The sequence below is a fragment of the Urocampus carinirostris genome, chromosome 3, assembly GCF_059441175.1.
Source record: "Urocampus carinirostris isolate Australia breed hairy pipefish chromosome 3, RoL_Ucar_1.0, whole genome shotgun sequence".
In the NCBI taxonomy this organism is placed as follows: Eukaryota; Metazoa; Chordata; class Actinopteri; order Syngnathiformes; family Syngnathidae; genus Urocampus; species Urocampus carinirostris.
In genome coordinates, this window is record NC_142351.1 from 27,433,310 (window position 1) to 27,456,896 (window position 23,587).

The following is a 23,587-nucleotide window of genomic DNA, read 5'->3' on the forward strand; positions in this document are numbered from 1 at the left end:
CTGGCTGGCAACCAATTCAGGGTGTCCCTTGCCCACTGCTCAAAGTCCAGCACCGCGCGACCCTAATGAGGATAAGCGGTGCAGATAATGGATGGATAGAAGTTTGCCTTGGCTCAAAATAGGTTGAGAAACGCTGACCTAAAAGTTATAATCCTTCAATAATTTTTACTGAAACAAATGTCGGAGAGGGTGGGGCAGCCACCAATTGGCAAAGGCTGTGACTGAGCCGGGAAGTAGGTCATCCGTGTTGACCTGGTGCATATAATCTGTATGTGTGTATACTAGTGTGTGTGTGTCACTTAAAACGCTGCAAACATACCATGCGAATATCACACCTGTCAACTTAAATGTTTTCCCTGTACTTTATACAAATATTAATTGTGTATTTTATTTTTGTCCAAGAATAAAAACAAATTTTGGTTCGACCATCTTAGCTCTAACCCGGATTGTCTCGGTCACTGGTAGCATACGGAAATGTAATTGAAGATAACTGGATAAATGCTAAAAAAACGCATATATGAATTAACTAATGCATATGGGTGATATCACATTTTATTGTTGAAAGACACAATGCTCTGCTCTGCCTTGCTCGATCCAATGCCCACAATGATAGTTTTCAGCCATGTAATGAAAGTACCGTAAAATTCGGACTATGATGATTATACATTTTTAAAGGGGAAAACAAATTGTACATACATAAGCCTTACCTGTCTATAAGCCGTATGTGCCCACATTAACACTAAGGTATTTACAAAAAAAGACAAAAAAATATATGCCTTACCTTAACCCCTTAACAATCCGACAGCCCGCCGGTGGGCCTCTGGACTTTTGATGTACAAATACGGGTCACCAGTCACTGAAATATGTCATGCCACATACTATTCGAAACCTTAAACTTTCGGGATTCAAGATATGATGACCCTTTAAAAATATACTCACCAGAGAAACATCACAATCAAATAATTTAAAAAAATAGCTTTGGGGGTGCTAAGCACCCAGAGTGTCTGAAAGGTTAATTTTTTTTCCATTTTAGATGATTTAGAATATTCAACACTGTTCAGAAATGTCACTTCTCATTTGTAAGTGTCAGATTACACTTCAAACTGATCCATTGATAAGTGCTGACAACCATATACAAATTCATTAGGAGGAGGTTTTGTGTATTTCTTTATAGTTACTGCGGGTAAAAGACTCCCACCTGAACACGGAACATTTTTAAGGGGAAAAAAGATGCAAATTTCAATGCTGGTGCTTACACATACACAACAAATAAGCTTAGCCGACCATTGTTGCATTCTATTCAACGGAGCTAAAATGGGCACTAATGTATGTTGATGATAACAAAGTCAAGGGATTGTGTGGTAACATACTCTCACTGTATTACACCGGGGCCCCCACGATTCACGAGCCGACCGAAAGAGGAGCAGGAGGGTGGCGAAAGCAGGGAGAGCGGCAAGTGCTGTGCTAGAAATCACATAAATTGAACCAGGACTGGCCCAAGCCTTCGTGGGGGCCAAAGCAAAATTAGATTTGGGGCCCCCTATTACTTGTTAATTTGCATCCATACCAGAACTCATTCCATGTTCTACTCCAGGGGTGGGCAAATATTTGGAGTTGGGGGCCGCATGTGGAATGTCACAGGCTACTTCTTTTTAAATAGATCACTTTCATCAAATTGTTTTGAAACGACCACAATGTGAGAAAAATAGTATATAAGGTCCCTGTTTTAAGCACTTAAATATTCTTTAAGTGTTTTTTTATATTTCTGGAGTCAGATTTTTATTGAAAATCTGTAGTTTTTCTTTGTTACCGTAGGTTTATTTTTGTACTATTTTCTTAGTATTTATGAAGTTATTTTATGTAGTATTTCCATAGTAGTATCGTTTTTTAGTATTTATTTGGTACTTTTATTGTATTTTGAAGTAGATGTTTTGTTGTATATCTGTAGTATTTTTGTAGTATTTTGTATTATTACAGTAGTTTTATTATTATAGTATTTTTATAGTATTTTTGTACTTTCTCTGTTCTATTGTTCTAGTATTTCCATGTTAGTTTTAAATATGTAGTATTTACAGTGTTACTGTTGTTTTTTTTTGTAGTATTTTTTTGTTGTATAGTTCCATAGTAGAATAGTTCTAGTGTCGCTATAGGTGTAATTTGCAGTATTTTGCTTGTTAGCCTCTTGTAGTAGGATTTTTTTGTAATATTCTTCTAGTAGTTATTTATAGTATAGTATTATGTGTGCAAGTGAGTTGTCTGTCCACGTGTGCCCTGCAATTGGCTGGCAACCAGTTCAGGGTGTCCCCTGCCCACTGCCCGGAGATGGCTGGGATGGGCTCCAGCCCCCACGCGACCCTAATAAGGATAAGCGGTACAGCTGATGAGATGAGTATTATGTGTTGGTATTTTTTTTTTTTAGAATTTCAGTAGAAGTATAATTGAGGTATTACCAAAGCAGCATTTTAATTGTATTTTTGTAGAATCTTTGTAGTGTTTCCATATTAGTATTTTTGGAGTAAATAATTGCTTAGTAGTATTTTATAATATGGTATTACTGAAGGAGTATTTTTGTAGTAATTCTATGTTATTTTAATTTTCAGAATGAAAGCAAATTAATTTAGGAGGTCCCTGTTATTAAACATTATACATTCTGTCGAAGTTTTTTTGAAAGGACACACAAAGTGAGAACGGGGACAATGATAGCACTAAAAAAGTTAAGCACTCTTGGGGGCCTACTAGTGGCCGCTTAGCTTGCTTATGTCTTGGGCTGGCTCTGAACTGAACCATTCCAATGCAGTTGAATTGTTCATTTTCTCTATGTATCACTTTTTCATTTTTTTATTTTGTGTTTTTTCATATATTAGCCCATACTGTCCTTTATTAAGAAAAAGAGAGTTTTAAAAATTCTATGATGTTTGGGTGGAATTTGGAAGTGCGTGAGCCCCCATAAAATGGGCCGGTTACGCTATGCTGTCGTTTAATAATCATTCACCCAGCATTTTTCTGAAGTCCAATTATTTTGCATATGTTCTTCTAAAAAAAGCACAATAGATGTTTCATTTTAACTGTACATCCTGTTGGACAAAAACAGGACCTCACCGGCGCTGCAATATAGTTGTAAGAGGAGGAAGCATCAGTGTGGTTGAAACACTTTTAAGCTTGACTGTACTGCCTCCAAGAGGTCACAAGGAACAGCTGCATGCTCGATAAATCTACCTCCATAATGCTGATGAAATTCTAAGTTTTCTTTTCATTCAGTTGGTATCCACAACTCAATTTACATGGGGGCCGCCACAGGTGGGGTTTAGGTGAGGATGGGTCAGATTTGGTTTTACACAGAAATAAAGCGCGTATTCCGCTGTTCTTTAATGCCTTTAATACAATTTTGTACAAAATAAGATCTTAATAAATAAATAAGCACGTATATGTAAATCAATCGGTAATAATTCCATAATCGCATGTGCAGAATTGAAGAGACAGTATGCGTAATTTAGTCTGTCCTATTGGTCAAAAAACTAACTTATTGATTTAAATAATAAGCAAAATGCATCAACTGTCATATAAATATGGATGTTTTAAATAAATTGTAGGTTGAGAAATTTGTTTTTCTCTGACACCAATTGAGGCTTACCTAAACAGAGCTGACTTAATTGTTGGCCATCTTGCTTCCCCTTTTTTCTTGCTTTTTTCTTATTGTCTTCTTATTTCTCCTTTTCTTGTTATTTCAACTTTTATTTTTTCCCTTTTACGTCCATTTATTTGTTTCCTTGCTTTTTTTTTCCTTTTCCCTTTTCCTCTACCATTTTCTCTTTTTTAACTGTTTTTTCTTTTCTTCTACTCATGTATCTTCTTTTTTAAAGTAATAATGTGTTTTTTGGTCACATTGAGTCTGTCGGGTTTTTTTTTTCATCTGTGCAATGTAGCACTCATTTTGGTTGCACTAAACAATACAGCGAATTTTAGGTGTCAATGAATACACTCTGTCCCTTTAACTTCCATATTAAGGTGGGGGCCTCGAACTATCATCCCGAGGGCCACAATTGACCCAGGGACTGTGGGTTGAGACCGGTCAAATACGGTTGTATAAAATAACTATGACTAAATCAATGGAAACTTTATAATTGAAGAAAGTAAATTATCATAACTAAATATGGGCAGTCACATATTAGCCATTACCCTACATACTAAAATCATCCGTGGTAATTTAACACCTATATCTATATATTCCTTTCTACAGAGTGTAAAGTATACACTAAAGGTAGAGTAACATTTTCCGGGTTGATTTTACTCTGATGATACTGTATTAATTACTTTAAATTGGACTTAGAAGTATTAGCTTTTAAGAGTCAATTTTCTTCACTCAATAGGCAATTTATTCCTAGTGCTCTTGCATTAAATGTAGAATTACTTGTGTGAACTCTATTTTTTTACCAACACCAGAGGAGTTAACACTTAGACGATGCCTATTTAACTATGGTAAATGGTAAACTATGGTAAATGTACTGTGTACTTTTTATTTCAACTGATGTTTATCTCGTCCACAGATACTTAAAGGACTTCCCCGGATTTTGCTGACGTTACATCTCATCCCGCCTGGTTTTGCCTGAGCAGGATGGACACTCTGGAGTCAGAGTTGACCTGTCCAATCTGCTTGGAGCTTTTTGAGGACCCCCTTCTGCTCCCCTGCGCCCACAGTCTCTGTTTCGGCTGCGCTCACCGCATCCTCGTCTCACACTGCGCCACCAACGAACCGGTCCAAAGCATCGGCGCCTTCCAGTGTCCCACCTGCAGATATGTCATCTCCTTGAGTCCCGACCGCGGACTCGAAGGACTTAAGAGAAACGTGACCTTGCAGAACATCATCGACAGAGTTCAGCAGGCCTCGTCTTCTGCCGGCCTTCATCTGCAGCTGCCCCAAAGCGGGCCGAGCTCACCGGCTGAAGAAGACAGCGAGCCGCTGGAACTGATACCCGCCGCCATGTCGGAACCAGGAACTCCCCCCGAACCGGTCCGGTGCCAGTTTTGCGAGCAGGACCCGCCTCTGGAGGCCATCAAGACCTGTGTGACTTGTGAGGTGTCTTACTGCAAGGAGTGCCTCAGGGCAACTCACCCCAACAAGAAACCATTCACGGGTCACAGGCTGATCGAACCCATGCCTGCTTCTCACCTGCGAGGCTTTCAGTGCTTGGAGCACGACGAGGAAAAGGTCAACATGTACTGTGTCACGGACGAGCAACTCATTTGCTCCCTCTGTAAACTGGTAGGGAGGCACAGGGACCACCAGGTGGCGGCACTTAGTGAGCGCTTTGAGAAACTCAGGGTGAGTTTTGAATCTTTCTCCACCATTGTGAAGGACTGAGCCTTTATTCATAGTAACGGCGTAGGTTTGGTCTTGGCCTTCATGGGGCCCTAAGCAAATTTAGATTTGAGGACCCCCTATCCCTTAAGTATTTGCATTCCCCACTATAACTCATTCCACGTTCTACTCTGTCATTACAAGTACACAAAATACTAGGTGTGAGATGTTTTTGTTGTAGTTAGATTGCAATCCACAGTGAACAAGGCTAGCGAAGCAGACAACAGATTTGCAAAATTGCAGAAAAAAATCAATCAAAATAATATTCAGCAAAGAATGCAACTTTTCCTCTAATGGCCACACAGTATTTCAGATTATAAAGCATTTTTACGTATGCTTTGTAATCTGAATAGGTACAAATTTTAACTACAAGAGTGGCCTGGGGTTGATATCGTAAAAGGATTCCTAAAGACATGCAGGTCATCTAAAAGGAACGAAAACAAACCAATTATTTACTGCAAACAAAATCAGCTCCATTATTTGTGTTTTAATCCAACTGCAACAACAAAAGTACAAATGTACTAAATTTAAACCCAAATACTTAAATAAATGTAAAAATACACAAAGATACCTGAAACAAAGTAACAGAAATTATTTTGTTTGATATTAATTGCAACAAGTAATGTACAACAAATAGCTGACCAAAAACACACAGTGAGCAGCCAGGCTAACCGGGAGCCAACAATAAAAAAACGGCTATGGAGACAAACACGAACCTGACTGGAAATAAACAAATGGACATGACAGGCGGGTCGGCTACCAGGACAAACAAAACACTGCTTGCTGCCAATGGAGGCTAACCGGGAGCAAACCTAAAAAGCCTTGACACTAACGGGGGAACACAAAGGAAAAGCCACAATCACCTACCTGATAGGAGGCAATGGCAAAAAAGGAATGCAGGCTGGAACAGCGGCAGGTAAACTTACAGACAAAACTGTGAGAAGGTCCCCAACAAAAGGGTAAGTTAATTTCCCATTTCCCCTGGCAGGAACAAGCAGTATAGAATCACTGTTCATTACAATTGCTGTCTGTTTCCCAACTGCCTCACATTCTGTGTTAATAGGTTTTCCCATGTTGAAAGTGATGTCTTCCTTAAATGAGGTCACAACTCAAAAGGAAAATTGCCAGATCGGTCAACTTTGAGACAAAATTTCCCGAGACTCCCCGCACATGGAATATTTTCCAACATATCTACATTAGTGTGGGGAGAAACACTACAAGTTCTGCGCCTAATTGAAAACAAAATAGTATTTGTGAATAATAACCTCCATTTTGCAAGCAGGAAGTTCACGCTTTTCTCTTGCTATAGTACAGCTACGCTCAATTAAGCCCACCTAACACATAGCAGGTGACTGGCACTCATTAACCTGCTACTTGCTTGAAAATTGCCTTGTCTCTGCGTTAATTAATTGCTTCATACAAGTGCACGCAGTGGCACAGCATATGGGGCTCAACGCGCCAGCGTGGCCTTTGTGATTGGGATAATTGCCTAATGACTCTTGAGATGCTATCAGCATTAAATGCTATGTTGACACCTGTTAATGTTATTCAAAATTCCTGCAAAAATCTTGTTGGGCTCTTTATTTCAGGAATACACTCATGTTTTAAGGTTGGTGTCACCGAAACAATTTGGTATTTTCCATGAAAAAGTCATCTCATCTCATCAGCTGCAACGCTTATGCTCAATAGGGTCGCGGGGGTGCTGGAGCCCATCCCAGCAATCATCGGGCAGTGGGCAGGGGACACCCTGAACTGGTTGCCAGCCAATCGCAGGGCACACAGGGACAGACCACTCATTCGCTCATTCACACCTAGGGACAATTTGGACCGGCCAATTCACCTGAAATGCATGTTTTTTTTGGAACGTGGGAGGAAACCGGAGTGCCCGGAGGAAACCCACGCAAGCACGGGGAGAACATACAAACTCCGCACAGGAAGTCTGGAGCTGGATTTGAACCCACGACAGGTTCCCATGACATGAACTGTGCCGCACAAGCGCTAACCACTGCGCCGCCGTGCTGCCTGAAAAAGTCATGATTATGTTTATTAAATGAGTCCGTCTTTGTTTGCCCATAGTAATATTTTCCTTTTGTTGGCCAGTCTCTGAAATTGCCTTTTTGTCTGCCACTCTGCGTTGAAGGCCAAAAGTTGCCTTTGTTTATTTTCTTCTTTGCAACAAACATCACATCATATAGTAAAAAATCACCTGAAAAAAAAATGGGACGACAGGTTGAAGCCAAAGGTTTGTAGCAGACCTGTCCCCTAAATAACATTGGACACTTCTGCTATCAATCACATAAACAAATTATCATATTATACACGTTTATAACAATCATTTGTTAACCCATTTAAAAATAATCACATTGTTTGAATCACAACATACAGTATTTTACCATTTCTGATGTTTTTTATCGTTTCCCATTCTTCTCCTCCTTACGGTCTAACAACATTACAGAAATCCCTCGGTTATTGCGGTCAAAGGGGATCTAACCCCCCATGAAATGTGAAAATCCACTAAGTGGCAACGCCTCTACATTAAAGCCCCCAAGGGTCAAACTTGTCTCAAGATGAAGTCATTTCCGACTGAGAGTATATGACATAAAACAAGTAATAACTAGATCTACAAAGAAAAACACAGAACTGCATTTAGATTAATGATATTTATTGTTACTATACAATAGTACAACAAAATAGGAGGGCTTCTCCTTTCAATGTAAGAAAGCAATTTAGAAAGTGGCTGGCTGGCTGTTCGCTGGCATTGGGTATGCTTAGATTGAGCCAGGTTTCCGAGATACTTAAAATACAACCATCACAAATGTAGCGATTTTCAACAAGTTGTGGCTCCAGGTCATTCGTTTCATGTGTAATGGATCTAGCATTGTTTGGATACATGCTTGCAGGGTTGGTTTGTTACATAGCTGTAGCAGTAGGCCAGACTTGCAGCACTGCTATTGGTTTCTCTTTTACTGCAGCTTCAGTCCCTTCCAGGACCCGATAACAATCCACGCAGCACCTGTTGGTTATCACCATTTATTCTAGTTAGATCCTGTTCTAGATTAATACGAAAGTCAGAATGTCTCTATCTGAACATTCCAAAAGTTGAATCATGCCCACAAATGTGACGTTTTAGATACTCAACTAGCTAAAATGAAGGTCAGGTAACCATGCATAAGCCTTCTAATGAAAACACAATGTACAATAAGCACATTTGAGTTGCTGTAAATTGGTCTCTTTACATTAAAAATGAGACATTTGCATCCTAAACAAACTTTTACCACCTTAACAATATATGGGGTGTATATCTGATTAGTTTCGTGTTATTGTCATTGAAAAAAATGCCTTTATTAGAATAGACTATTATTAGAAAAGCCGGTTCTTTAAAAAGAGACAGACTTTCACTACACAACTCGATCTCGTTTGACTTGATTCATTTGCCGCTTCGTGATAGTCGATATATTCCGGATGGTACCCATAATTGACTTTTTTCAGTACAGATTTTAATAATATAATAATAATTTCCTTGTATTGTCATTCTGTGTAACAATGTACACAGAACGAAATGTCGATTGCACCTGACCCGATGCAGCCGCAGCCAAGAGAGGGCGCCGCCGACCACTTTTTAAGTCTTAGGAATGACTCGGCCGGGGCGCGAACCCGAACCTCCCAGTCTCAAAGCGGGCGCCTTACCATCTAGGCTAGGGTTAGGGTTATTTTCTTGTACGTGGTACAAGTCTTAAAATGCATAATAAACGTACTTTGTACGGCAAAAACGTACAGGTTGACTGGAATGCATACTTAACCTCACTCAAAGACAAGCACCACAACAATGACGTAATCTCAAATCAACGAGATCTCGTTTGCAGAGATCGACGTGCAGACGAAAACTCGAACCGCGAGACCAAAACAACAATAGCGGATCTGCCTGGCAAAAAGTTGGAGTGCGGTAAATTATTGTTAAAAAAAGGTAATCGGGTAATAATGACAATTTCGTGTCAAAAAAGTTGCGTTGGGGACGCAGGTTGATTTGAGACAATGCGTCCCCAGCAGAAATGATGCGTCTAGGACGCAGGGACGCGGGCTAACGAGAACACTGCCTTCAGGGGACAGTTGGTCATCTAGCCATTATTCTAGTTAGAAAATATTCCCTGTATCACAGCAATTCATAATAACCACCAACATTCTTCTCAGGTCGTTTTTTATTTACTTATTTTTTTATATTTTTATTGATAGACAAAATAATTTCAACATAACAGACAGTCAGTTATTTTGTTTTTCTCCCCATTGCAAAGAAAAAACTGATAATAAAAACTTAAAAACTTGATATGCAATATTTGCAATTATACAATATACTCAATATTCATGAACATTCAAACCCCCAAACCTACAAAAACTTAAAAAACTAACGCAAACAAAAAACAAACAAAACAAAATAATAATAATAAATAATAATTAAAAAGAAGGAAAAATAAATCAAACGAAACAAAAAGAAAAAAAAAAAAAAATATATATATATATATATATATCTATCATATACACGCACATACACATACATGCATATTCCTGTAAACACACACACACATATTATATATATATATATATATATATATATATATATATATATATATATATATATATATGTATATATATATATATGCTGTGTATATAATATTAAATTGCTCCTAAACTAATCATTATAACATCATACCATTGCTGCTTATTTCCCGTTCAGCAAGTCAAACTCAAATGTTTCAGTTATCCAGCCTCGGACCGATATATGAAAGTGTAAGGCGGGGGGAGAGGGGCGCCTGATGATATTTAGAGTTAGGAGTCAACAGACCCTGACATGCAGGTCTATTATACTATGCTTTCACGTGGGGGCATTCCAAAATAGTGGCGCAAGGGTGCCCATTGAGAATAGAATTTACAGTCACATTTCCTGAGAGAAAATTTGATTATTTTTCTAATTTAAGCAAAAAGTGTATATCTTGTAGCCATGTTTTAAACGACGGTGGTTCTGAGGACTTCCACAAAAAGAGTATCTTCCAACGGGCTATCAAAAAGGCAAAGGCTAAAACGTTATCCTGAATAACAGTTGTCGGGAGTTTGTCAGGGGCCCTGCCAAAGATGGCTATGAGCGGAGATGGATTGATATATTTTCCTAAAATATCAGAAATGCATACAATATTCAGTTAGTTTAGGACACGACCAAAACATATGAGTTAGGTGACAAGGACTTTGAGAGCACCTGCTGCAACGTTCATCAATTGAATTGGGAATCAGGTTGTTTTTTTGATGGATGGTCAAGAGCTAGGTCCAAAAGACAGTCGTCGGGCAAAATTAGTAAAAGCCCTGAAAAATTCAGATCAGGAGAGACAGTTTCAAGTTGGAAAGTCCCATTTGTGGCGAAAGATTATGTGTAGCAATTGGGGAGTCCAAATAGTACCTGAGACCAAAATCACAGCTTTTATCGGCGAGACCAAGCCTGAGGTGACACAAGTTTCCGGGCTTATTTTCTTTTTCCCTCCACTTGACTTCTGGCAGCATGTGTTAGCCCTTAAAGCTACATTAAGAACCTAGGGAACTACGTAAGCAGTACGCAGACTGGAAAAGAATAAACAAAATAATTATTGTCCAGAAAAGTTAAGTCCTCTACAGATGACAACATTGTCAAAACTTTCCTTGTTGTCATGGGCCTAATTTAAATGCTAGGACACAAAACATTTACTTGGTACAAAAACATTTAGTTGATGACACACACTACACAGACTCTCTTTCAAGCTAGTATCCACACTATATTTGAATACTCTGCAGTATGCTTGCGTTGAAAATGTTGCACTGATAATTTTGCAGGAAGTGTGCACTTCACTAGATGAATGTATCTGACAGTCACTATCTTCACCAGCACAAATACCATCACAGGCTGTTAATGCTCTCGTTTTTCTCTGGTTGCTATGTATCGTCCGAGGTGAACAGTCCATGTTTCCTCAGGACAACCACTTTCAGCATTTTGACAGACACAATAACAGTGTTCTTTCTCAAAGTGTCATTTTCAACGCGCTCCAAAGTGCTATCGTTTCCTGAATACTAATCTCTTTTCATCTGTTATGTCACGAGACTCCGTAATTATGTCTCAAAGTTTCAGGACTCACTTAAAAAAATAACTTGTTTGGAACAAAAAAAAAAACTTTAAGCCAGAGGTGTCAAACATACAGCACACGGGCTGGATCAGGCCCATCAATGCATTTGACGCGAGACAATGCTAAGAGGAGCATCCCGTCAAACAATGACCTGAAGTTTATTATATGTCAGTTCAAAGTCGCCAAAGCCAGGGGTCACTCCCAAAGCAAACCAACCGCTAGAGCTATATTCGCTGACTACAATTTATCAACCAGTGAACATTGAAGGAAACAGCCATCCTGGTGTTATTGTACTGAAAATTAAAGTCACTGTTTAATGCAATAAGCTTGCACTTATATGTGGTCTCTCCTGACCACAAATTCTTATTACACTATGCTTTTTAGCCCCAATGATTGGAAATTGTCGCTTAGAAACTGGGTTAAAAATAAAAAATAAAAAATCGCATGAAATCGAACAGTAAGGTTACCAAATTCAGGTTAACATTTTTATGAAAAAAAAAGAGCACAAATACTTAAGAATCATCAAATTAATTATTGAAATAATTTGCAATTAATTCAGTATTTGTGTGTTTTTTTTCTTTTGTAGTTTACATTAGTTCCAGTCTTAAAAAAGCTGTACTGGAAATGAATTACATTTTTGTTTTACTTTTTTTACACATTCACAATTGATAAACACGACAAGATATCTAATCCTAATGAAGGAAAAAATATTAAGAAATGAAAACAGATTAGCTTTATGATCGATTATTATACCCCTTAGTCATAATCATAAATGAATTGTAAGGCTACGAAAGATGCTGAGCCCTACAACTAACGGACACTTTTTAAAAAAAAAAAAATGTACCTCTCCGGTCCCTGTGAGAGTGCTTTTTCAACCATGTGGCCCCTGAGCAAAAATAATGTTGACACGCCTGGTTTAAGTTCCTTATAATTTTTTGTGTTACTCATAACAAAAAAACAAAAACAAAAAAAATATTAATTACTTGCAAATCTGAATAAATACAGAATCTACATAAATACAAGGAAAAGTACCTGCCTGATCAGGTATTCAGGTTTTGTACTTCTGAGACTCTGCCCAAAACAACCCCCGCCCTCAGGGTTACACCCTTGCATTTATATTCTGACAAGTTACTTAAAACGAAAAAAAAAATATATATATATATATACACATATATATATATATATATATATATATATATATATATATATATATATATATATATATATATATATATATATATATATATATATATATATATATATATATATATATATATATACACATATTTACGATGCCTATAATGGCTTTTACTCATGGCTCCGATGTTCTGTGAATTTGACATATGCTCCTATTATTTCTCGTCCTCTTACATGCACGAACAAAGTAAGTGGTATAGTCTAATAAGAGCCAAAGGGGTTATTGTTGGAATACTCATCTGCTCTCAACATGAAACATGACTGACAGGTGGACAAGGATGAATTGTGTACAGTTAACCTCTTTGTTGATCAATAATCTGACACAAACAAAGGTGACACGGATAAGGCAAAATTTAACCACGCTTCTAAGAAACCATTTGTGCTGCTTCGATTGTGTCTTCCATGGTCGTATTAAGGTCATTTTTTTAAGCTCTTTGTACACCACCAAACACAAAGTACGCAAATCCCTCAAATCTGCCGTGTTTACTGGTGAGACCCGGATTAAAATGGATCTACATGAGGGAAATACTATGCAGTAATACCTTTATACATGATCTCCTCAAAATACGAGAAATGTCTGAGGCCAAGGCCCAAGAAAACAAAGAGCTTTGACGGAAGGTTATGCCCCAGGCACGTGACGATCAACTAGCGAATCAACGATCAACTAGCGAATCCGACTAGCGAGAATCCCCTCAACCCCTCCTTTAAAGCCACAGATTTCCTGCCACTGGCCACAGGTGTGCGGGGGGACGTTTTGGAAGAAAACGGCACGTCACCAAATACAATGAGTATCAATCATGTCTGATAGTTTTAGCGCCTGGTTGCCAAATTCCTCAAAGTTTGGGTCACAGAGGAAAACAGCAAGCTGCCCTTGCCCACAACACATGCACTGTAATTACAAAACTCAACAATGGCATCTGAAAACATTTATGACGTCTTCTAGTGGAAAAAAAATAAATGTTTGCCAAGACAATTCATACAATACAAAACTGGAGCAAAGCAGGACATTTTACAGTACAGACGCTGCCCTACTACGAATGAGAGATCGTTCGTAAGTTACTTCAGTGCTATTTTTTGTATGATTAAGGTTTATATAAGGATGTTTAAGGTTGTATACGTAACCTGTATTAAAAATAAAAAAAATACAGATTTCATTAAATCATATGCTCTATAAAGATAAAAAGTGAAGTTTAACCTACTTTTGGAAGATGTGCTTCAAGAGGTCCTCCACCGTGATAGGGAGTGGAAAAAAAAAGTGATTCAACCATTTTTTTAACCGCATTAAACTTTCTTATTCCACTTTCATTTTAAAATAAATGTCTGCCTCTTCTTTACACTTTACACCAACCACGGGATATTAAAGAATAAAAACGTCAAAGTTTTAGCGTGCTTGAGTATATCTACACACGAACCAGGAAGTAGAAGCAGAATTTTTTCTTTGGGGTGGATGGTGGGGGACCTCTCACAGCGACACACGGCGGAAAGACGCACTACAGTCCACACATTACAAAATCTAACTTACTGCAAAGTCCGGATATTTTTTTCGACATCCCGAAAATGGTTGAATGGTCATAAGTAATATTATTCAATATTTACTACCAACTCACAATATTTCAGTATTTTCAGACACAAATCAAGTCCACAATAATACACACCCGAAGTGAACAGAAGTTATCGTTGGAAAACTCTAGAGTTCTCTTTCTGTTTAATTCATGTAATTGTTAATCCGTAGTTTCCTTTAATCATTGGGAACGATGACGAGCAAATGCATTTTGGTCTATTATTGATGAAATGGCAGCAAAAGACAACTGACAAAGAGAAACAGCTGAAAAAGGCTTCAGCGGGGTGGGAGCATGGCACTGTTGGCGTTCTGCAGCCTAAGGCGTTGACGCCAAAATGCCCACACGGTTTGCGTCAGGCTTTCTGCGGAACAGGACATTAACCCAACCCCATGCTGCCGCTACCTCTGCACTGCCCCTGGACTTTCAAAACAGCCGCCGAGTACACAACTCCTTCAGAGATTAATTATCTTATTGCCGTATTTTTATGTTCAATCAGTGTTTTAACGTATATTTAGTGATCAGGAAGATGTGTTTCCAAGCTTTTTATGGTTAACTCGGATCTTTATGGGAGGCTAGAAACGGATTATTTTTGGTTCAGTAATTTGGTATTGGGAGGATTTGCTTAGGATACGAGCAATCCTAGATACGAACATTTTACGGAAACATATTTATCTCGTATGTAGAGGTAACACTGAATTTAATGAATTGCGAGTTTGAAATGTTGTTAAACCCCAGAGAACCCACATGTTATACTTCAGGTTTCGTACAGCTGTTTGAAAACCTTGAAAATGCATGAATATTTATGTTTTGCCTTTCAAGGCTTGTGTTATAGGTCAAGTGCTTGTAAATGCTTGAAATTGTTTCTTAGTCTGATTTGATCAGGCTTTTCCGAAGGTCTTTAAAACTTGAAATGATCTTAACTTTGATAACAGAGAAATAAGGCATTAAAAAGTTCTTACATTTTATCTACAAATCTGAAGTTTAACTTTAAAAGGTTTTAATTTTTTCCTGTCTTATCTGTGTGATTACGCTAATACCTATATAAGTAAACGAACAAAAGTATGGAATATTTTGTCTATTTTCATTTTCTTCAAATGACGTCATCGATTTCTGACCGGTAAATGCAACGTGTCGGTTGGAAAATCCAGTATTCCGCATTTTCAAGAATGCAGCATCACCTTGGAGGTTAACGTACAGTCAGTCTCTAACTGGCTGTCATCGTCGGAGTAACTTTGGGATGGGAAAGTGTAGGATTCATCCATTGTGGTTGCATTAATTATATCTGGGTTCTGGCTGTACCAGGGAATGACTGGAACGGGTCGCTCACCTGACGGCCGAAACCCTTTGCGGCAGTGGGTTAACGATGATAATTTAGTGCGGACATCCATCACGGGATCCCCCTAGCTGACGCTTGAAACCCATCACGTTGGGGGCGTTGGGTGCAGCCGGGATAACGGCAGTCGGGTGCTGACATCCGTCAACGGGTCACCTAGCTGACGAACCGGTCACGGCGGTTCTGGTTCGCCCCCACACAGTCACCGACCTCTGCGCCCGCCCACCCGGAGCCTAACAGGATCGATAGCTTGCGCGTGCTTTGGGTTTGGGGACGAGCGGTTACCTCAACGTGCCGTTGCAAACGGTCGTCATTGGATCAAATCCAGCTACCAGCATTCCTGTGCAGTTTGCATGTTCTCCCCAATCTTGCGTGGGTTTCCTCCCACATTCCAAAAATATGCATGTCAGGTTAATTGGCCAGTCCAAATTGTCCCTAGGTGTAAATGAGCGAGTGAGTTGTCTGTCTCTTTGTGCCCTGTGACTGGCTGGCAACCAGTTCAGGGTGTCCCCTGCCCACTGCCCGGAGATAGCTGGAATAGACTCCAGCATCCCTGCGACCCTGCTGAGCATAAGCGGTGCAGATAATGGATAGATGGATGGATAATAATGTATTATTTCTCATTTTAATGGGACTAGAACAATTGGAAAGTGGTCTTTGAATTTCAGAAAAAAAGAGCTTGAATTTGGCCATAAAAAAGTGTACAAACCCTAATAATTTCACAAAAAAGATTAGTGTTCTTTGGTTCTCCTGAGTTAAAAATATGCAATCTATGCTGTTGTACATGCAGCTGTTTGTGAAAAGCACTGCACAACATTCATCTTGGATTAATTCGAAGCGGGAAATGAAGTTCTGTAAGGGACACACACGGCATGAGATTCACTCAAGCTTGTTCGTATAAACAACTCAGCCATTAGAAATAAAGCAGACAGCTTGCGCCCTGGCTGACCACAAGTACAGAGATTATGTGGGTGGCTGAGGGGGATGGGGCAGGAACGGACCTAGGAAAATAAAAGATTAAAAGCAGGAGGATGGCGATGATGTGCCATTACCTGCAAGGCGGTTCGTTAGCCTCGAGCACTGCATGCATGCGCTCATGGGAGTGCAAAAAAGCTTTTGAAGCCTCATTTACCGCTTGGCCGGGTTTGCGCTTGGCTTTCTGCTCAGCCAAGTGCTGTCCCACTCGCGTCGGGTTGCTTGTGAGGCTCGAACGGGACACCATGAGAAGGCAGTGCAGGGATGAGGGTTACCATCCTCGGGCAGAGGTACCCAAAAACGGCTTGCGGATGTAAAATGTACTCTAGCTTCTGAGTACAAGGACCATACGGCGCTTTAGTTCTGTTTGAGTTCTGCTTGTCTGCTTTGCTTTTCATTCATGTTAACTCAATGGTTTTTTTCATCCAGGGCGCCTTGGATTCAAACCTGAGCAATCTGATCATGCGAAACAACGAGTTGGAGTCGCTAATGGGGAAACTGATTCAGACTTGCCAACATGTGGAGGTGAGTGATGTCATCGGTGATTAGATGCATTACGTGGCGGTCTTCGGGCCAAAGGATTAATAATGTCAAGGTAGGAAGAGAATTATTCTATTGTTATTTTTAGTTGCAGACCTAAGATAATTCGAAATGACTTTGTAGAAAATGTCATTCCTAAATGCAATTATTAAGTGCAGTCAAAGGTAAATTCCACGTTTGTGGGTGATTTTAAATCTCTTATTTTTCATGGGTTTCCACCTAGTAAAAATATTCATTTATTTGTTTATCTAATTATTTATCTCATCTCATCTCATCTCATCTCATTAGCCGTACCGCTTATCCTCAGTAGGGTCGCGGGGGGGCTGGAGCCCATCCCAGTCATTTTCGGGCAGTGGGCAGGGGACACCCTGAACTGGTTGCCAGCCAATTGCAGGGCACACGGGGACAGACAACTCACTCGCTCATTCACACCTAGGGACAATTTGGACCGGCCAATTCACCTGAAATGCATGTCTTTGGAATGTGGGAGGAAACCGGAGTGCCCGGAGGAAACCCACGCAAGCACAGGGAGAACATACAAACTCCGCACAGGAAGTCTGGAGCTGGATTTGAACCCACGCAGGAGGTTCCCATGACATGAACTGTGCCGCACAAGCGCTAACCACTGCGCCGCCGTGCTGCCTAATTATTTATGTATTACTCAAAAATATTTTACAGACTCAAGTATTTCTTTAACAGATAAAAGTACTGTACTTTATAAGGGTTTATTCAAAGAAAAAAAAAACCCTTCTGTTCTGTCAAATTTCAATTTTTAAAAATAATCTTGATTTTCAAAGCACAATTGTATGGATTGAAAACACGATTCACTTTACACGTGCCACCATCATGTGGAAGTTATGGAAACATTGCATTTACCTCCTGGTTCTGCCTTAGAGAAACAATATAGTTTACCATTATAAAACATTTTTGAAAAAGCGCCCGGCCGGTTACTACTTGGGTGCGCAACAGACCTGCATGTTGCCCCAGAGCAAGTTTAGTGAGTGGTGAGCTCCAAGTACATTGGTGAAAGAAAGCATCTTTCTCTGTTTAGCCAATCAGAATGCAGAACACAGTGCATGATGTAAATCTGCAAATTAGTGATACCACGATAATTAAACCAATATATTGCAAGGGTTTATTGTATTGGTTTTTTTTAGATTAGAAGGTTTAAAATATATGAGAGTTATTCATTCATTTGAGTATCTTTTTTTTAAATTTAGAAACAATGTAGATACCTCTTTCCTCCAGTGCACTCATAACACCATCGATCCACGTCAATCGTGACCTTCCAATTTAGAGGTTTAAATGTAGTGGAAGCTAGAGCTCTTGTTGGTGATAGGAATGAGTGGAGAGATGTTGTGAAAGGATAGAGGGATGTTTGGACGTGTTCTAAGGAATGGGCAGGGCACCTGTATGATGTGGCAGGGGTAAACCAGTGAAAGCTGTCAGGCCCTGCTGTTGAACAGAAGTGTGTGTTGTGTCACCCTGACTCAAGTGACATGGCCGCTTTCTTGTGTCCTATTTCATTTGGAGGGACAAATGCATGACCAACTTGGGTGCCATGGGCAATTTTTTTGTGTTTTTGGCTACTTTTTCCATTTTTTCTTTTCTTTGTTTTTGTGTATGCGTTTGTCTTGCTGTCTGTCACCCCTCTCGAGGGATATGACATGGGTAGATAGATAGATACATAGATACATAGACAATGTAGAACATTAATTTGAGTCGCCGTTGCCATTTGTTGGCAGCTTTGTTTTAAGCCTGCACTCTGGCATTATGTAGACAAGAGCTCAAAAATGCTGTTATTTATTTACTCAGTAATTATTATTTTATAAAAAGCAATGCCCGTGGGTTCAATGTCCAGCTAGAGCACTCTTGAGTTAATGGAGGTCGACATCTTTGCTTGACACAGCCTTTGGAAAACCAAGCATTGTGCTTTCCGTCAGATGTTTCAATGGCACTATAAGTTGGTTTTCCCTTGTTGATAAAGATTGTGGTCTATACTTTGCGGGGAAATTAAGAATTTTGAAGGGATCTGGGGACTTTAAATGCCGTCCTGGTCATAAAAAACAGCTATTAATAAGTGATGCTCTAAACAAAGGATGAAAAAAACTTTTTCCACTTCACTGTTCCCTGCAATAGCTCGAGGAGAGTGCATTTGAATTCTCTTGTGCGGGAGGGCGCTTTGATACTGGTTGGAAATGACGTGCTGTGTTATGTGGGAAATTCACTGACCTGACAGTCCCTGCAGTCCCTTTTTTTTCTCATTGGCTTTATTGCTAAGCTTAGTTCATATGCATTGTAAAATGGTTGAACGCTTGCCAGCTTATAAATCACTTGATCGCTATGCCATGTTACATTCGGTCTCATGGTCCACTAGATTTTGCCAACAGTCATTAAATACTTCACTTTTGCGTGGTGCACACACAGTGCTCTACATACCAACTATCTGGAAGCATCTGCGGCATTTTCACATGAGTAATATTTTGAAAATTGAACTCCACTTTTAGACATGCTTTATGAATATGAATGCCCTTTGGCATCCATTGAAGGACGAGATAGATGATGCAATATGTGAAGGTCATATTCAATCACTCAGCATTAAAATGACATCTGAATTTCATGCCCAAAAAGCCCAGACATTTGGTAAACATAAATTGGTAAAGTGATCCACAGGGTCCAGACCCAAAAGAGACTATTCAATCAATGAAACAAAACAGCAATAACATTTCTGGGGAGATAGTATGATAACTCGTTCACAGATATAAAACAAAGTATCTAGAAACAGAAGAACTGGCAATGGGATGATTAACTTGAATGCTATAAAATAAAAATATATTTCAGAAACATTGTCCTTGAGTGCCAAAATGTAAAAAAAAGTTTTTAAAAAAAAATGTATTTTAAGCTATTATAAATGTTTTGATGCTGCTATTTAGTATCAAGTATCTTGGAATAATTACCGAATGATAAATCACCATTAGATGACAAGAGTGGCTTTAATCAGATCTTTGTCCACACACCAAAGAAGCCGTAATTCCTAGTGTTGCTTCCTGTATCCAGCTTTTGAGGGTGTGTTGGCAGCCCCAGATGTTGAGTAGGTGTAGTGAAGCAGTGTAGTGAGAGTAGCAAATATATGAATAAGTAAATACAGTTAACACATCAACATACATTTCTTTCTTTCAAAACAATAATGACGACGAAGTAACTTCATTGTCAGGGCAGAGAGGGATGACATTTCATGCAAATATGCAGGAATGCGATCACCGTGGTGACCAAAATCGTGTGATCACATCAGCAGCTGCTGAGAAGTTCTTGCAAAATTAATGCATATGTTCCGTGTTCTTGCTCTAAAATGTAATATTGCAAACACACTTATGTAATAATCCTAGTTGTTCCACCACTCCTGGAAAGGTTTGCCACTGTTTTCTCCATTTGTGGATAATGGCTCTGACAGTGGTTCGCTGTTCGGATTTGAAGAGGTGAGCTTATTCTTTTAAATTCATCCCGCTTTTTGGGACCATCACATACATTTTTTAGATACTTTTATTAGGAAACGGATGAAAAACTTCTTACTTAATTTTAAATATTGGCTACAACACAATTTAAAGTGAATGTATTATTATTATTTTTTCAAAGTTCAACATACTTTAATCAAAACACACACTTTCAGATTTAGGGAATTTTCTTTTCTAATCATCTACAGAGGGGAGTCATATTCATTTGTTTAGCCAAACACGAATAAGAAAAAAAAAAAGTCAGAAAGAAAGAAATTCTTGGCTGACACCATTAGAATATAAAAACAACATAGTTGGCTTAGCTTTTACTCGAAGTAGAACTTCAAGCAATGGGCGTTATTGTAATTTTAAAAACTGAAACATTTTAAAACTATAGTGATTTAAAAATACTGTACTCTCAAAAGTATACAATGTCTCAAAACTTATTCACATAAATGTAACAGAGTAAACTTAACTCGTTACTACCCACCTCTGCATCAGTGTAAGGGTCACGCTAATAAACAATTCAGCAGCTGGCTTGGGATTCCGCAAAGTTTTACCTCATTACTGTGGACCTTATGCATCTAGTCAGCTACAGTTACTTTTTTCTTCAGTGGTGCAGGAATTAAAGGCTGCAGAAAGAAGTGCAGCTAAATATATAGACCGTGTTCATGAATGCAAAGAGAATGGATGAAAAGTTTGTCTCTAACCAGTCAGGGTAGCTGGAGAGGGTAGGGAAGTTGACCCAGAAGACATCCATAGCCAGGGGAATGAAATAACACAAAATGAGTGCAATGGTTCATACGTTGACTTTAGAAAAGGAGGGAGTAGTTCAGCTATAGTTGAACGATAGGATAGTGACTAAGCCATCATTGCTGAGCCACCAACTGGAGAGTGCTTTGGTTCACCGTCAAAACATCAATTGGAGGTTGGGCACCACCTGGCAACATACTCTCCTGGTTAACAGCAACAGCCATGGAGGGGTCTCTTTAAAAGATATCATGCATGTAGATGTTGCACTGATATTAAAAAAAGAACATTCCACAGCCCTAGATTGTTTTTTAGATTTTGTGTAGAACATTTTAAATGAAAATATTAAGAATTAATGCGAAAATCAACCATTCAGTCACTAATAAATGTAAGTTTCTATTGTAATGGAATCAATCCAAGGCTGTGTTTTTGCAAGGGTAGGGGACATTGGCATGGTGTACCAGACCTCCTGCCCACACAGTTTCTCATTTGTTAAAATTGCGTGTTTCTCTTCTCAACAAAGTCATTTTTTTCCAGTTGAATAAATGTTCCTTGTCATGTAAATAAACATATTTTGTCAGTATAAAACCACTTGCATTATTTGTTAGTGTGTCTCTACTATTTTCCTTCTGGACTGATCAATCATTGTCCATATCAATAAACTAAAAAATTGATAATGTAATGCTAAAATTAAAATATATTTAGAGTATTGCTTACTTCATGATGAATGCTAGCCCCAATAAGAGGTCATTTCGGTAACCATCGAATTAAATTCTGAACCAAATGCATATAATTTAAAACAATTTTCTCTAGAGTGGTGAAAAATCTCTTTTGTTTTACCCCTTTCTGGGGTACTCAAGTGTTTCCATGTCAAACGTTTACACAGCGATATACTCATCAAGGTTAGAGAACCACTTAGACGAGTGTGTCATTGCGTCTTCTGTCGCAGGTGAACGCATCCCGCCAGGAGGGCAAGCTCTTGGACGAGTGCGACACTCTGATCGACATCATCCAGCAGAGGAGACAGATAATTGGCAACAAGATTAAGGAGGGGAAGGTAAGGGGACTTCACAGTGGAAATAGGTATTGATCATTCAAACACTTGCAACTACTGAGCCTTTTTGTTAAGTCGAATGGTGTGTTTTTCTTCCTAACTGCCGACCTATTTCTATGGGGCAGCATCCAAACAGACTGCCCCAAAATAGATCGTGTCGCATCCAGAAGAGTGACTATGCATGTACTATAAACTTCATGATTCATTTAATGAGACATTCACCATCTAGAGAACCATTTTAACAAGTAGGATCCCAGGGCAGTAACAGCACATTTTTATTTGATGCAGCACCAGACAGGAGAAATGCAACCTCAAAAAACGTATGCAGTCGGAGAAGGAGTTTGTATTCCTCAGATCTAAACGGAGAGTACAATCTCATGTCAAATTGCCAAGAAAATGTCCTTGACCTAATTCATGTTTCACCTCAATCTGTCTATTAAGATCTGTGTGTAGTGACTAAGCATGGACTTGGTTGCTACATAAAGGTCTTGTTTTCAAAGCAGATATTCACAGATTGGTCTAGAATAGAGAAAGAAATGTTGGCTTGTATTTGAAAATCAATCATATCAACATACAAATTCATAACTACTGTATTTTGCTGCCTATAAGAACATTGTCTTCTTAATAATTGTTGATTTTACAAATTTGTGTACAAATAAATAAATAAAACTACTATCCGTTTTTCCATATTGAATGGCTTTCTGTGGCACATCAGTCTTACAGTTCTCGGGTCACGAGTTAAAATCCAGCTACGAGCCTCCTTGTGCGGAGTTTGCACGTTCTACCCTTTGCCTGCGTGGGTTTCTTCCGGTCACTCCAATCTCCTCGCACATCCCAAAGACATGCATGGCATGTCAATTGGCCGTTCCAAATTGTCCATAGGTATGAATGTGCATATGAATGGTTGTATGTGTCTGTGTGCCCTGCGGGTGACTGGCAACCAGTGAAGGGTGTCCCCTGCCCACAGACTGAAAACAGCTGCGATGGCCTTCAGCATCAATGCGACCCTAGTGAGGATAAGCGGGGCACAAAATGGATGGATGGTTGGATATGCTTTCATATTGGAATAGTAAATACGCAGTATGTCAACTTACTGAGTTTAATCGTACACTATGTAAAGTACAAAGGAAGTGTTGCGATTTATTTAAAAAAAGATGTTTACGATTAAGACTGTACACAGAAAAAGTTAAAG

General features: G+C 39.1%; 1 protein-coding gene across 2 annotated transcripts in view; it reads left to right on the plus strand.

The window, feature by feature from the left end:
• Window positions 1-23,587, plus strand: part of LOC148369339 (E3 ubiquitin-protein ligase MID1-like) — a 58,813-nt gene that overhangs the window by 26,862 nt on the left and 8,364 nt on the right. For both annotated transcript variants that reach the window (XM_088331324.1, XM_088331323.1), the window contains exons 2-4: window positions 4,545-5,320; window positions 16,990-17,085; window positions 22,291-22,398. In XM_088331324.1, coding sequence (XP_088187450.1) covers window positions 4,613-5,320; window positions 16,990-17,085; window positions 22,291-22,398 — 912 coding nt within the window. In that variant the 5' untranslated portion in view covers window positions 4,545-4,612. The remainder of the gene's footprint in view (window positions 1-4,544; window positions 5,321-16,989; window positions 17,086-22,290; window positions 22,399-23,587) is intronic.